General features: G+C 39.6%; 1 protein-coding gene across 1 annotated transcript in view; it reads right to left on the reverse strand.

Moving 5' to 3' along the window:
* B4GALT6 (beta-1,4-galactosyltransferase 6) overlaps positions 1-14,521 on the reverse strand; it is a 67,785-nt gene that overhangs the window by 38,485 nt on the left and 14,779 nt on the right. Inside the window, exons 3-4 of the mRNA XM_084964417.1 lie at positions 10,755-10,871; positions 368-481 (exon numbers count right to left, since the gene is read on the reverse strand). Coding sequence (XP_084820543.1) covers positions 368-481; positions 10,755-10,871 — 231 coding nt within the window. The remainder of the gene's footprint in view (positions 1-367; positions 482-10,754; positions 10,872-14,521) is intronic.

The following is a 14,521-nucleotide window of genomic DNA, read 5'->3' on the forward strand; positions in this document are numbered from 1 at the left end:
ACAGAATGAAATGCAATTTTAAAACCATTTCTATAAATTCTTAAAACCTCTAAAGACATTCTAATTTTCTCTCTATATGTAAAAAATCATTTTAAAATCATTTTAAGAAAAATTCTACAACTACAGATCAAACTCACAATAGAGGTTATTTCTGGGTAGGGGAGAAGCTTTTTTTTCAGCTTTTCAATCCTCCCCCTTCAAAAAAAATGCTTTGCCAAAAAAAAAAAAAAGTAGAACAACATGTTACATGATATGAATGTGAGCACACCCAGTGATGATCCAAGGGTGAGGTGCTCAAAGCCTCATGATTTTTATTATTTTATTATAATACAAGCAAAGAGTTAAGTCAAAATTAGATGACACTTACGCATGTAAGGCAGTTTTTCTGGGCAGGGGAGGTATGGCGAGTATGTGAAGTTTTCCGGAAGAAACGTTGTTGTTTGAACAAGATAATCACTTGAATTATTGCCTTCGGGATAATCTTAGAGAGAGAGAGAAAAGTTACAACCAAAAAATTGCCATTTGCTCTGCTCCTAGTATGAGACATGTCGCTGTGAAAAGACGACAATCTGCAATCTCCAGCAGCACTTAAAAGCAATTATCTGTAAAGAACTAGAGGAAAGCAAAATACAGCTGCCCTGACGACTCTCCACTCGCGCCTCACCCGCCGCCAGAAAGGGCCTCTCAGGATGACTTCCCCGGGGAACCTGGGACTAGTCTGGAGAGTGCAGGGGCCCATTTGTGACCTTAGGAGGACACTGGCTCCCATCCCTCCCCAAGCTGAGGGGGAACAAAAGAGGGTGTGAAAGGATACACCCTCTTTCGATCCACACCCCCAGGGGCTGTTTGAGAGTGGGATCCTCTCCACACTCAAACAGCCCCCAGGGCATCCTGGACACCCACACAACCATAGCACGGCTTCCAGCAACCACAGAACACAGGGGCGGAAGGAGTGTTTTCTCACCACCCCACACTTCAGACACTGAGAGTTACCCACTCAACTGCCTTCCGTAATGGAGCCATTTAAAATCTTTAAATGAGTCACCCCTACCCCAAAGGGCTGCAATGTCTGGGGAGCCCTGCAGCTATTATTACCTTAGGTCTGTTATTCTTAGATTCAGCAAATCATGGAGCACAGAGAGCACTGGTTTGGAGCCCCAAAGTCAAGCGCTGAGTTCAAATCCTGCTTCCACATGCACTAGCCTGGCGGATAGTACAGGACAAGACAAGGAAGCCTCTCATCTGCGCATACCTCATGTTGTTTTCAGGTTTCAGAAAGATGAATGGACCAGGTGCTTTAGACAATCCCTAGCCCACACGCATACTGAGGAACTTTAGCCCTGAGCGACTGCTTTAGAGACGAGCCCCTGACTCATCCCGGAACAATCTGAGCTTTTGGAGTTTTAAATGTGAAACGGAGGAGATCATATTTCAGTCCCTTTCTAGAACAAAGTTCTGTGATGCAAATCTGGGAACCGTGACCTGCCAACTTCCTGCTATGTAAGAGGAAGCTGGTCTAAGAGAATGAGACCAACGTGCGGTGAGTAAGAGATGAGAAATGGAAACCGCTGATTAAACTACTGTCTGTCTTCTGGGTCACAAAACCCGTACTCAAAGCAAATGAAGTTCTCCCAAGCAGACACTTTAGGAAAATGTAAAGACATTCTTTCGGACTTTAGTAATCTACTCTGATGACAAAGGTACTCCTTCCTGCATGAAGAGTTAGGGAAGAGGAAGATGGGCATATGACTTAAAGGAGAGTCCTCTCTACCAGTGACCAGCAAGCAAAAGACTGAAGGTCAAAATTACAGCCTAAAAGCTAAACCCTCTCACCACGGAATCCTGGAAATTTAATAAGAAGTGTGTGAGAGGAGGCAAAGAGACACTAAACACCTCCCATCTACGCCCTGGCCCAACATAAATATTCATTCATGATCAAAATACAGTAGGTGGATGGGGAAATAACAATTGATTACAATTTTAAAAATAAATAAATAAAACGGTTCAAAAAAAAAAAAAAAAAAAAACAGTAGGTGGGGATGCAGCCTGGGAGCCAGGACAGGCCTAGGAGCAAGAGAGACACACCCCACCTCCAGGCCCACCTGCTGGAAAGGGCCCTGCAGAGGCTGCTAAGCAGAATCCCCTTACGAATTTGGTAAGGTGTTGGCAAGGTTTTAAGGTAAGGGTATTACCAGAAAACCCCAACCTGATAAGGAGGGACCAGGTGACGGTACAACGGCTGAGGCCCATACCACCAGGAAGTGAGAAAGCCCCAGTGACAGAATCCTCCCCAGTGCCTTTCTCCAGAGGAGCCCTGGAAAGCATTTGATTTGGAAAATCCTCTAAGACGCAGGAGAGAAAGACTCAAGGGACATCAACTGTTTTATATGCCAAGACATCTAGGGACCGACTGACCTAAGAAATCCGTTTAGGAGCCAAACTCTGTGTCTTACCCATAGATCTCAAAGACTTAAAGATACTAAACATAAAATAGGGATAAGGAACTCCAGCAACATTCTGATTCTTGTTTTCCAATGCTTTCAAAAATATATCTAGATATACATCAAGTTTCAAGTTATAGTTAAAAAAAAGTTCTCCTCTTACGGGAACTCCCACTATGCTGGCTAAGCTTCTACTCTACACTGTGCATTTGCAGAAGCTGAAGGCAGATGATAAAAGAGGTTGTCCCTGAGAGTCCACTACTTTTATGTGTTCCAAAGGCTCATTTTCTCATTTTCTTATAATAATGAAGATGATACACTCACATAATCTTAAAGTCATTTCTTAAATGTCATGGAGTTAACTTTAATTAAGAGTATCTTCCTACTCCACATAATTTATTAATTCTTGTCATTAAAGCTTGGACCCCTTCTCTTAGCCACATACTAGGATTCTATAACTCCACATCCGACTCACAGAAATTGTAAGCTCTCCAGACATTTCTGCAAAACAAACTTAATAGCAGTTCCCTTTGGGGAGTCTTGTGGACAAAAGGAGAGCTGGAAGATTCTTTCGCTTTTTATTTTCATGTTAAAATGACTGAATTTTTCACAAAAGAACCCTTCAATCACTTATCAGTTTTTAAACAACCATTTTTAAAAAACCTTAAAGACATGCAATATCAATATATTCATGTCCTTTAAACACAAAATTTTGGAGCTAAACATGTTATTCTGGGCTACATCATTATAAATGATCCTAAGGATCTCAACTCCTTGCTAAACTAATAAAAACATCTCTGTGTCCCTTGAGGTTCTGTGTCCAGTGGTAGTTACATGTTCTCAATATACTGTGCAGAGAAGGCTACCTACCCCATTGCCATTAGTCTATAAAGCTCTTTTAGTCGAATACAAATTGTCTTTGATTTCTAGCATCTAATAAAGTACCGACAACACAGCAAAAATTCACTGCAAATGAACACTTCACAGCTGATGATAGAGCCATCAATGATTTAGACTTTTGGAGACTATGATGTCATAAACCCACATAGTCATTATTCCTATGAAAATGGTTAGGCCCATGGAGTAGAACCACTGCTTTCAATCGGGAGTTTTAAAAGATGATGCGTGACAGATGCAATGGAGACTGAGCCACCACAGCTACTGTAAAATTAAGACATTATTTCAGCTAATGAATGGATGAAAACACAGTGAGACCTGGGCCCCTGCCTGCTCCCTCCCTTTCAGAGCCACACCCAAATAAAAGGAAACACAGGACAAAAACTGCTGGACAGCATCACTTCTCAGGTCTCTCAGAGAATAGGACCAAAGGAGACCTCTCTGGGCTTTGTTTTCTTTGCAAAGGGCAGCTTAAAGCAGGTAAAAGAAACTCAAGGAGAGTTCCGCCAGTCTACTTATGACCAGCTTGTCATGTCAGTCTGGCCATGTCAGAGGGACTCCAAGCACACATCCACCAAACAAGGAAGTGAACTGGGTTCTTTCTTTCTTTCTTTTCTTTTTCTTTTTTTTTTTTTTTTTTTTTTTTTTGTCTTTGTCTTTTTAGGGCCGCACCCGCAGCTTATGGAGGTTCCCAGGCTAGGGGTCAAATCGGAGCTACAGCCGCAGGCCTACACCACAGCCACAGCAATGCCAGATCCAAGCCTCATCTGTGACCTACACCACAGCTCACAGCAACGCTGAATCCTTAACCCACTGAGCGAGGCCAGGGATCGAACCTTCAACCTCATGGTTCCTAGTCAGGTTCATTTCCGCTGCACCACAACGGGAACTCGGGTTATTTCTAACAAACCCACCAACTTGCACATTGTGGGACCCTTGCCATCTGCTTCAGTAATTCTCCACTGAATACATTTTGTTATCTTAATTTGATTGACACCATGGGCTACAAGGCAAGGCACCATGTGATTATGAAAGTACATGATCTCTTTACAAAAATTTTACACACATCTCTTTACACTTGATGCTTCAAAGTCAGGCACAGGATTAAAAACTCTTTTTTGGAATCGAATGTACTTAGAAATATCACAATTTGCCACTAAGTGTTAAATAGTATGTTTTTATCAACTATTTTATTGGCATATAACACTCTTGGTTTAAGGTATACCACATAATGATTTGATACATGTACATACTGTGAAATGATGGCCATAGGGCTAGTGAATGAACACCCATCACCTCACGTGTTTACAATGTTTTTCTTGTGATGAGAATTTTTATGATCTAAGTGTTAAATTTTAAATGAGTCAATACATGAGAATCAATTCTCCCCTGGAGTTCAATTAGCTCTCTGTGCACCTTATTGTCCATTATCTCCTTTTTGCCAGATTTTATCTGTACAAATCTGTGCAGCAATAAACCACTGCACAGGGAACTATATCCAGTCATTTGCGCTGAAACATAATAGAGGATGATGTGAGAAAAAGAATGTGTGTGTGTGTGACTGGGTCACTTTGCTGTACAGCAGAAAGTGACAAAACATTATAAAGCAATTAGAATAAAAAATAAAAATCTTTAAAAAAAAGAAAGAAAGTAATTTCAAAAAAAGAAAGAAACCACTGCACTGTACGTAGTTACATTTACATTTCCACCTCACCCGAAAGCCTAGAGATCTTCCCATAAAGGGAGGATGTTTTTCTCAATGTTCTGTCTCCAATATCTAGTTCAGTAAAACTATACTAACTGCTCAATATAAATGAACACGGCAGAGCCTCACAGTTGCCTTTTCACACTCCATTTTCCCTTTCTTCTTAGGTAAGAGAAGCTCAATTATATTCAGAGCACCAGGGAGCCCAGCTCAAAGGCTATTATTTCCCAGGTGCTCTTACAACCAAGTTCTGGCTAAGGAGACATTAGTGGACCACCACATGGGACTTCTGGGAAGGGTCCTTAAAAAGGGGGGCGCTCTTGCCCCTCTTCCGTCGCTCCTTCTAATGACGCAAGCATGAACGTAAAGACTGGAGACCCACAGCCATCCTCGCCTGTGAAGCTGTAGGAAACAGCAGAAGGTGGAGAACGTGGAAAGACTTTCTCCACAAGAGCTTCAGAAAGCCAACTTCTAGTCTTCTATTACACAAGAACTTCAGCCTTAGGTGTTTAAACCACCACCAGCTGGTCTCTCTCACAACCAAGCCCAATTCCTTGCTGATACCATGACTGACTGTCTCTTGAGAACAGCTGTACTTCCAGTAAAGGAACCACATGAAAAGTTTTCAAGGGTTCATAAAAAGCAAACTTCCATCAAAGGGGATTTTCCACCTTTATTGAAGCTATATGACTTGTTGAGGGGAAGAGAGAATTTTCTCTTTTTTTCAGTTGTGGGGTGCTAGGGGGGTGCAGGGGGAGCTCATCTTGTCCAAGTAACTAGTTCTCCTAATCAAGCTCAATATTCACACATATAACTTATTCATACCCCAAGAAAAGAACCTGATGATGCATAGATTTTTAGCACGTATGCAAATATGGTAACCTAAAGATGTTCAATATTTCCATTCAGTTGAATGAACTTTTAATGAATAGTTTCACAACCAACTTATTCAACAAGCACAAGTCCTAGCGAAGCTTTTAAAATGTTTAAACTTCTAAACTTGACCTACTATTCGGAAGACCAGTTAATGCAGAAGACCAGTTCATGAGATTTCTATTGTACTATTAAAATATCAACTAAGGAGTTCCCGTCGTGGCGCAGTGGTTAACGAATCCGACTAGGAACCATGAGGTTGCGGGTTCGATCCCTGCCCTTGCTCAGTGGGTTAACGATCCGGCGCTGCCGTGAGCTGTGGTGTAGGTTGCAGACGCGGCTCGGATACCGCATTGCTGTGGCTCTGGCATAGGCCGGTGGCTACAGCTCCGATTGGACCCCTAGCCTGGGAACCTCCATATGCCGCGGGAGCGGCCCAAGAAATAGCAACAATAACAACAACAACAAAAAAGATAAAAAAAAAACAAAAAAAATCAACTAAGATGAGACAGTCTTTCTAAAATATATTTCTTTAAAGTTAAAAGGAAGAAGAAAATTAAGAGTGTTTGGTGGAATCATGACACAAATTAGGCAAATGCCTATAACAAATTTTGTAGAAGCACGTGTGACATTAAATTAAGCATCAATATGCTACAGCCTTGAATTTTTAGAAGGGTCTAAAATTACCCACCTTAGCATATATGTTAAGAAAACACACCTATGGTTTGCAGACAGGGACTTCCTCTTAGGAGGTGGGGGTGGAGGGTATGGTTTACAGTGGCACAACGAATGAAGAACTGCTGACACAAATTAAACCTTTATTTGTTTAGAATGAGACTCTAGACAACTCAACAACGTATGATCAGCCACTGAACCATTTAAAGTAACACCTGCTGTACAGTAGGGAAAAAAATTGTATTGGGAAATAATGATAAAATAATAATAATAATAGAGTAGCAAAAAAAAAGAAATACAAAAAAACATGAGAGAATATTATGAACAATTGTATGCCAACAAATTTGACAACCTAGAAGAAATGGACAACTTTCTAGAGACATACAGCCTGCCAAAACTGAATCAAGAAGAAATAGATCAACTGAACAGACCGATCACTAGAAATGAAATTGAATATGTCATAAAAACACTCCCTACAAATAAAAGTCCAGGACCAGATGGCTTCACAGGTGAATTCTACCAAACATACAAAGAGGAAATTATACCTATTCTCCTTAAACTTTTTCAAAAGGCCGAAGAAGAACGAACACTCCCAAAGACATTCTATGATGCCACCATCACCCTAACTCCAAAACCAGACAAAAATACCACCAAAAAAGAAAACTATCAGCCAATATCTTTGATGAATATAGACGCAAAAATTCTCAACAAAATTTTAGCCATCCGAATCCAACAACATATAAAAAAGATCATACACCACGACCAAGTGAGATTCATCCCAGGTTCCCAAGGATGGTTCAACATACGCAAATCAATCAACGTCATACACCACATTAACAAAAGAAAAGTCAAAAACCACATGATCATCTCCATAGATGCAGACAAAGCATCTAAATCCAACATCCATTCATGATAAAAACTCTTACCAAAGTGGGTATAGAGGGAACATGCCTTAACATAATCAAAGCCATTTATGACAAACCCACAGCAAATTCAATACTCAATGGAGAAAAGCTGAAAGCCTCTCCACTAAAATCCTGAACAAGACAAGGATGCCCACTCTCACCACTGTTATTCAACATAGTACTGGAAGTCCTAGCTACAGCAATCAGACAAACAAAAGAAATAAAAGGCATCCAAATAGGAGGAGCAGAGGTAAAAATGTAGATGATATGATACTCTATATAGAAAACCCTAAGGACTCAACCCAAAAACTACTTGAACTGATTAACAAATTCAGCAAAGTAGCAGGATATAAGATTAACATTCAGAAATGAGTTGTATTTCTATACAACAATGAAATATTAGAAAAGGAATATAAAAATATAGTATCTTTTAAAATTGCACCCCAAAAAATCAAATACCTGGGAATACACCTGACCAAAGAGGGAAAGGATTTATATGCTGAGAACTGTAAAACTTTAATCAAGGAAATTAAAGAGATGTAAAGAAATGGAAAGATATTCCATGCTCCTGGGTTGGAAAAATTAATATTGTAAAAATGGCTATACTACCCAAAGCAATCTACAGATTCAATGCAATCCCTATCAAATTATCCATGACATTTTTCACAGAACTAGAACAAACAATCCAAAAAATTACATGGAAACACAATACCCAGAATTGCCAAAGCAATTCTGAGGAACAAAAACCAAGCAGGAGGCATAACTCTCCCAGACTTCAAGCAACATTACAAAGCCACAGTCATTGAGACAGTGTGGTAATGGTACCAAAACAGACAGACAGACCAATGGAACAGAGTAGAGAACCCAGAAATAAACCCAGACACCCTATGGTCAATTAATCTTTGACAAAGGAGGCAAGAACATAAAATGGGAAAAAGATAGTCTTTTCATCAAGCATTGCTGGGAAACCTGGACAGTTGCATGTAAAGCAATGAAACTAGAACACACCCTCACACCATGCTCAAAAATAAACTCAAAATGGCTGAAAGACTTAAATATAAGACAAGACACCATCAAACTCCTGGAAGAGAACATAGGCAAAACATTCTCTGGCATCAACCCTATGAATATTTTCTCAGGTCAGTCTCCCAAAGCAACAGAAATAAAAGCAAAAATAAACCAATGGGACCTAAACAAACTGATAAGCTTTTGCACAGCAAAGGCAACCAAAAAGTAAACAAAAAGACAACTTACAGAATGGGAGAAAATCATTTCAAATGATGCAACTGACAAGGGCTTAATCTCTAAAATATACAAGCAACTTACACAACTTAACAGCAAAAAAAAAGCCAACAACCCATTGAAAAATGGGCAAAAGAACTGAACAGACATTTCTGCAAGGAAGATGTACAGATGACCAACAAGCACATGAAAAAATGCTCAACATCACTGATTATTAGAGAAATGCAAATCAAAACTACCATGAGATACCACCTCACACCAGTCAGAATGGCCATCATTAATAAGTTCACAAATAACAAATGCTGGAGTGGGTGTGGAGAAAAGGGAACCCTCCTGCACTACTGGTGGGAATGTAAACTGGTACTATGGAAAACAGTATAGAGATACCTTAGAAATCTATACATATAACTACCATACGACCCAGCAATCCCAATCTTGGGCATATATACAGACAAAACTTTCCTTAAAAAAGACACATGCACCCACATGTTCACTGCAGCTCTATTCACAATAGCCAAGACATGGAAACAACCCAAATGTTCATTGACAGATGATTGGATTAGAAAGATGTGGTGCGTGTATATATATATATATATATATATACACACACACACACAATGGAATACTACCCAGCCATAAAAAGAATGAAATAATGCCATTTGTAGCAACATGGATGGAACTAGAGACTCTCATGCTGAGTGAGGTAAGTCAGAAAGAGAAAGACAAATACCACATGATATCACTTATATCTGAAATCTAACATAAGGCACAAATGAACCTTTCCACAGAAAAGAAACTCATGGACTTGCAGAATAGACTTGTGGTTGCCAAGGGAGAGGGCAAGGGAGTGGGGTGGTTGGGGAGCTTGGGGTGAATAGATACAAACTATTGTTTTTGGAATGGATTAGCAATGAGACCCTGCTGTGTAGCATTGGGAACTATGTCTAGTCACTTATGATGGAGCATGATTATGTGCGAAAATAGAATGCGTACATGTATGTATAATAGGGTCACCATGCTGTACAATAGAAAAAAATTATATTGGGGAAATAACTATTAAAAAACCAATAATAATAATAACAAATAATAATAATTAAAATAAATAAATAAAGTAACACCTAATGCTACTCTAGGAGACAGTGTGGAAACACTGCCACAGAGAAGCACATTCCTCCACAAGATTTCAATCCGTTTTGCCTTTCCTAGGACAGTTCCCGTGGCATATTGAAGTTCCCAGCCTAGGGGTCTAACTGGAGCTGCAGCCACTGGCCTACGCCACAGCCACAACAACGCCAGATCCAAGCTGTGTCCAACCTACACCACAGCTCACCCAACACCGGATCCTTAATCCACTAAGCAAGGCCAGGGAACGAACCCACAACCTCATGGTTCCTAGTCAGATTCGTTAACCACTGAGCCATGACGGGAACTCCTCTAACTTAAATCTTAATTTCATGTGATTCTGATTCTTCTTCCAGATTATATTTTAAAAGGACAGAGAAGCACTGATTTCCAACTTGATAGGATTTCTCCCTTCTGCCCCTAAAAAGGCCATAAAATTATAGGCTCTTCTATAACTAAAAACAACAAAAATATTTTCCGGACATAGTTGGAAAACCATCTTAGGAATCAGAACAGGCATAAGGAAAGATGGCAGTATGGCTAAGATGAATACATTACTCTCTTTGGGGTCAATTTCTCTTAAATACAGTAGGCAAAGTGAAAAAGTACAAGCTGTTTTTCATACTCTGTTTAATTTCTGTTCGCAAGAATTAACTTAAGGATCTTTATACAAAACCCTCATCACCTTGGTCATTACAACGTTATATATTGTAAAACACATGACGGTCCCTAAGGCGGGCAGTGAAAGACTCTTAGGACACTGAGGAGGAACCTTCATCTTTAACAGGGAGTAACTTGGAAGCAAAGCCACAGGTCGAGAGATCTGGTTACTGCTCTTTGATTACAAAGGCAAGAAGTAGAAGCAAAGCAAAATTAAACAGGAAGCAGCCTTACCTGTACCATTGAGCGTAGTGTTTTTATTTGTGTACAGCCTGATCATATGTCCTATTGTTTTCACATTTTCTCTCAACATTATTCCTCGAGCTTGTACCATAAAGAGATATGTGTTGGCTATGGAAGAAAAAAAGAGAGCATTCAATAAGTTCTTTCAAAATAAAAAAAAATATTCAGCATCAACCTGCCCAATAAACCCAAACTCACTCAATTAGCATGTCCAAAGGGAAAACAAAAATATAAACTATTTCCCATTATCAAAAAACAAACTCCTATTTCCTGGTGGCACAGCAGGTTAAGGATCGAGTATCGCCACTGCTGTGGTTCAGGTCACTGCTGTGGCACAGGCTTGATCCCTCACCCAGGAAATTCTACATGCTACAGGTGTGGCCAAAAGGGAAAAAAAAACTTTTTTAAAACAATGAAAATGAAAAAATTAAAGTAGTAATATCAACTAGAGTGAGACCAAATGAACAAAATGAAATATTGTGGTTCTTTTATCCATAATGATGATTTTCTACCATAAAATATACTTAGACATGTCAAAGAGGCATTTTTTATAACTATTCAATCACACAATCCTAAAATCACTTTCTCTAATTCTATATTAATCCCTTCAAAGACGCCACAAAAGTGAGGATTCCTTCTTGAACTATAAATACATCCTAAGTCACTGTATCTAGTATGGATATTGACCTTTCAAATTCTCAAGGTACTGGGGGCACAGTGCAGGATGATCTAAAAACTACCTCTTTTGGTAATTTCTCTTGATTACTTGAACTTTTACACTCCCAATCACAAAGCTACCTACTAGGATTATAAAAGCAGACAAAATCAAAATACACATGGCATTTTCAGGTTGGTTAATTTAATTTTCCAGGGTAAGTGCTCAAAAATTAATTTCTAATTTATTCCTTTGGGAGAAATTGGTAATTTGACAACAATTACGTGAATCCCTGCCTTTTGAGATGCCAGCCCTTGTCAGAGAGGCACGGAAGTCAAGTCAAAAGATCCTTTCTTTCTTCCTTGGTCCTGATTCTGCTGGCACAGTGCGTAACTCTGGACAGCTCACCGGATCTGTTTTCTCATCCAATAAGGGTAATATTGCACTAGGTTTCTCCAAAGCCCCTTCTACTCTAACTTCTCGAAGCGAAGAGCCAAAAAATAAAAAAAAAAAACCATTCAGACAAGAGGAGGAGGCTCATTTTCCTGGCAAAACCAAGAAACTGGAAGATTCAGTTAATGACTCAATTTTCAGATAAGCTGTCTCCGAACACAGTAATGACACTCTCAAAACAGGAAAAGAAATAAAAAATGCTAACTCATTTTCTGGGCCCTGCTCTGCTCCCTCAAGACGGTACAGAGAGATGAGCAAAATGGAATATTTGCTGCCTCCTCTCCCATTTGTTGACATTCAAACTTGCTCAAAGTACCATTGAGCAGAGAGTAAGTAAAGAGAGTAGAGAAGAAAAGGGAAATACCACTTCTCCTTACACCTTCAATCTATAAAAGACAGAGAAAGAGACATGCAGGTTTCACATAAGCTTTACCTCAATCATTTTTGGGTGCTTGTCTACATTTTCTCTAGAAAGCAGCCCTATAATTAGATTTAACTTGTTTAGGCTTGATTGTATTATACCAGGGTTACCAACACCACAAGTTATTCTATTTTTTGCTCTTTTGTGGACTTTAAAAAGCAAAGGAGACAAACAAGACAAAGTGAAAAACGAAAACAAAGAGAAGAGGCAACTGAAAAAGTGGGAAAATGTTCAAGAAAAGCCAAAGTAACATCAGCAATTCTACCTAAAACAAAGATTGCAGGTTCAACAGAAATGATGAAGAAAAAAAATAGATGACTAGTGCCAACAGATTTCCAATACTTTGGATCATTTAATCCTCAAGTTACAGACAGATTTTGTTATCAGTGAAGTAAATGTCCTGCACCAAACTGCGGGGTTGCGGGGGGGGGAACCCCTTGTCATGGAGAAGCAGGGCTAAGCCAAGCGCTAAGCCAAGACCAAGACAGGTTTCCAGACATGGAGAAAACAGCACTGGCCTAAGCAAGGATGTGCTAGGTATGAATGCATGTGCATCACTGTGTGTCCTGGAAATAGAAATTTTTAAAAACTATATAAGCTTTTACTTTTAATTATCACACCTACTCTTACCGAGAAAACTGTTTGAATCTTGAAACCAAGTCAAATTTAAGAAGCCAGGAAAACATCCAGTCTAGAAAAGCATAATCAAAGTCAAATTTTCCTAAAAACTTTCAAAATATCAGGTAACAAAACAGTTAAGAAAAAATGATTGCTGATGGCACCTGTGACAAAGGTGAATCATTTACCCAAAGAATTCATTTACTATTCAATAGATGGGTGGAGAAAAAAATAAAGCGAGACACCAAGCTCTCCAAATGGAAAATCTATTAGTTTATTTTAAATCATTCACAGCTAATTGAGTTACATTCCTTAGGTTAATGGTCCTCACGGGTTTAATCCCAAAAGATCAAAACCCATTAAGGAATGAAGCTGTATTTAAATAGAGGCATTGTTAACAGGAGGAAGGCCATGTGTCAAAGTGTTTCAGGGCACAAGAAAACAGCATGGAATGGTCTGATTTCCAAACATCATAAAAGTACAGTAACCCACACTCCAATAACTTCGTGCCTGCTAATTATCATTAATATGAAATACAATGTCTTCTTGGCAAGCCAGGAAATCCTTGTCCAAATTTTCTATTCCAACTCATAAGAAACCACATTTCTGGGGAAAAAAATTAGGGAAATCATTCCCCTCCTTGCCCTTTGGTCTCGAGACAGCTCAGAAACACACTAAAAACTACCACTGTTTGGTTAAAATCATGCCGTCTTCCCATAAATTACTTCACTGGCAATTTGCCTCTGCATTGTGAGACATAAATTTAACTTATTTATCTAGTCTGTTTTTCAGGGGGGAAGAGAACCACAACTGAAGAAAAAAAAAAATCAACAGTCTGTAACAGTTTCTAGGCATCTTACCCTGAGTTTGTAAGCAAAGCGATTTATGAACATGCCTCATTTTTTTGTCTTATTAGGGCCACACCCTCGGCATATGGAGGTTCCCAGGCTGGGGTCAATCAGAGCTGCAGCTAATTAATCTTCCTGTATCCAGTCTTATAACTCTACTGAATCTCGTTTATTAAATATACGTATTTTGTAATATATGAACTTTGTGGTATAGAAATGAAAGTTCGTGAGGCAGTTTTCTTTTCTTTCTTTTTTTTTCTTTTTTTCTTTTTAGGGCTGCACCTCTGGCATATGGAAGTTCCCAGGCTAGGGGATGAATCAGAGCTGCAGCCACAGCAACTCAGGATCCGAGCTGCATCTTCAACCTACACCACAGCTCACAGCAGCACGGGATCCTTAACCCACTGAGCAAGGCCAGGGGTTGAACCTGCATCCTCATGGATACTAGCCAGATTCATTTCTGCTGAGCCACAATGGGAACTCCTCAACATGCCTCATTCTTAAGAAAACTAAGGATGCTTTTGCTGTAAAGCCGCATCTCCCCACCCCTTTGCACATCCAGCTTTGCTCACTGAAAACTCGTATGTATTCAAGACAGGGAGATGGTACAGGCTGCAGTGATCTGGAAAGGATTCCTGGGCTTTGAAGGACGCAACATCTCTCTGATCCCAACATCCATGGTCCTAACTGCCAGAATCTCCAGGTCCTTTAACAAACCAGAAGTCAGCTGCAGAGCTGCTTTTGAGAGGGAGATTCTGTTGGT

Source organism: Sus scrofa, chromosome 6, assembly GCF_054392235.1.
Source record: "Sus scrofa isolate SSC_HxYL_T2T_F1_AM1 chromosome 6, Sscrofa_HxYL_maternal_Yorkshire_Landrace_v2.0, whole genome shotgun sequence".
NCBI classification, from domain to species: Eukaryota; Metazoa; Chordata; class Mammalia; order Artiodactyla; family Suidae; genus Sus; species Sus scrofa.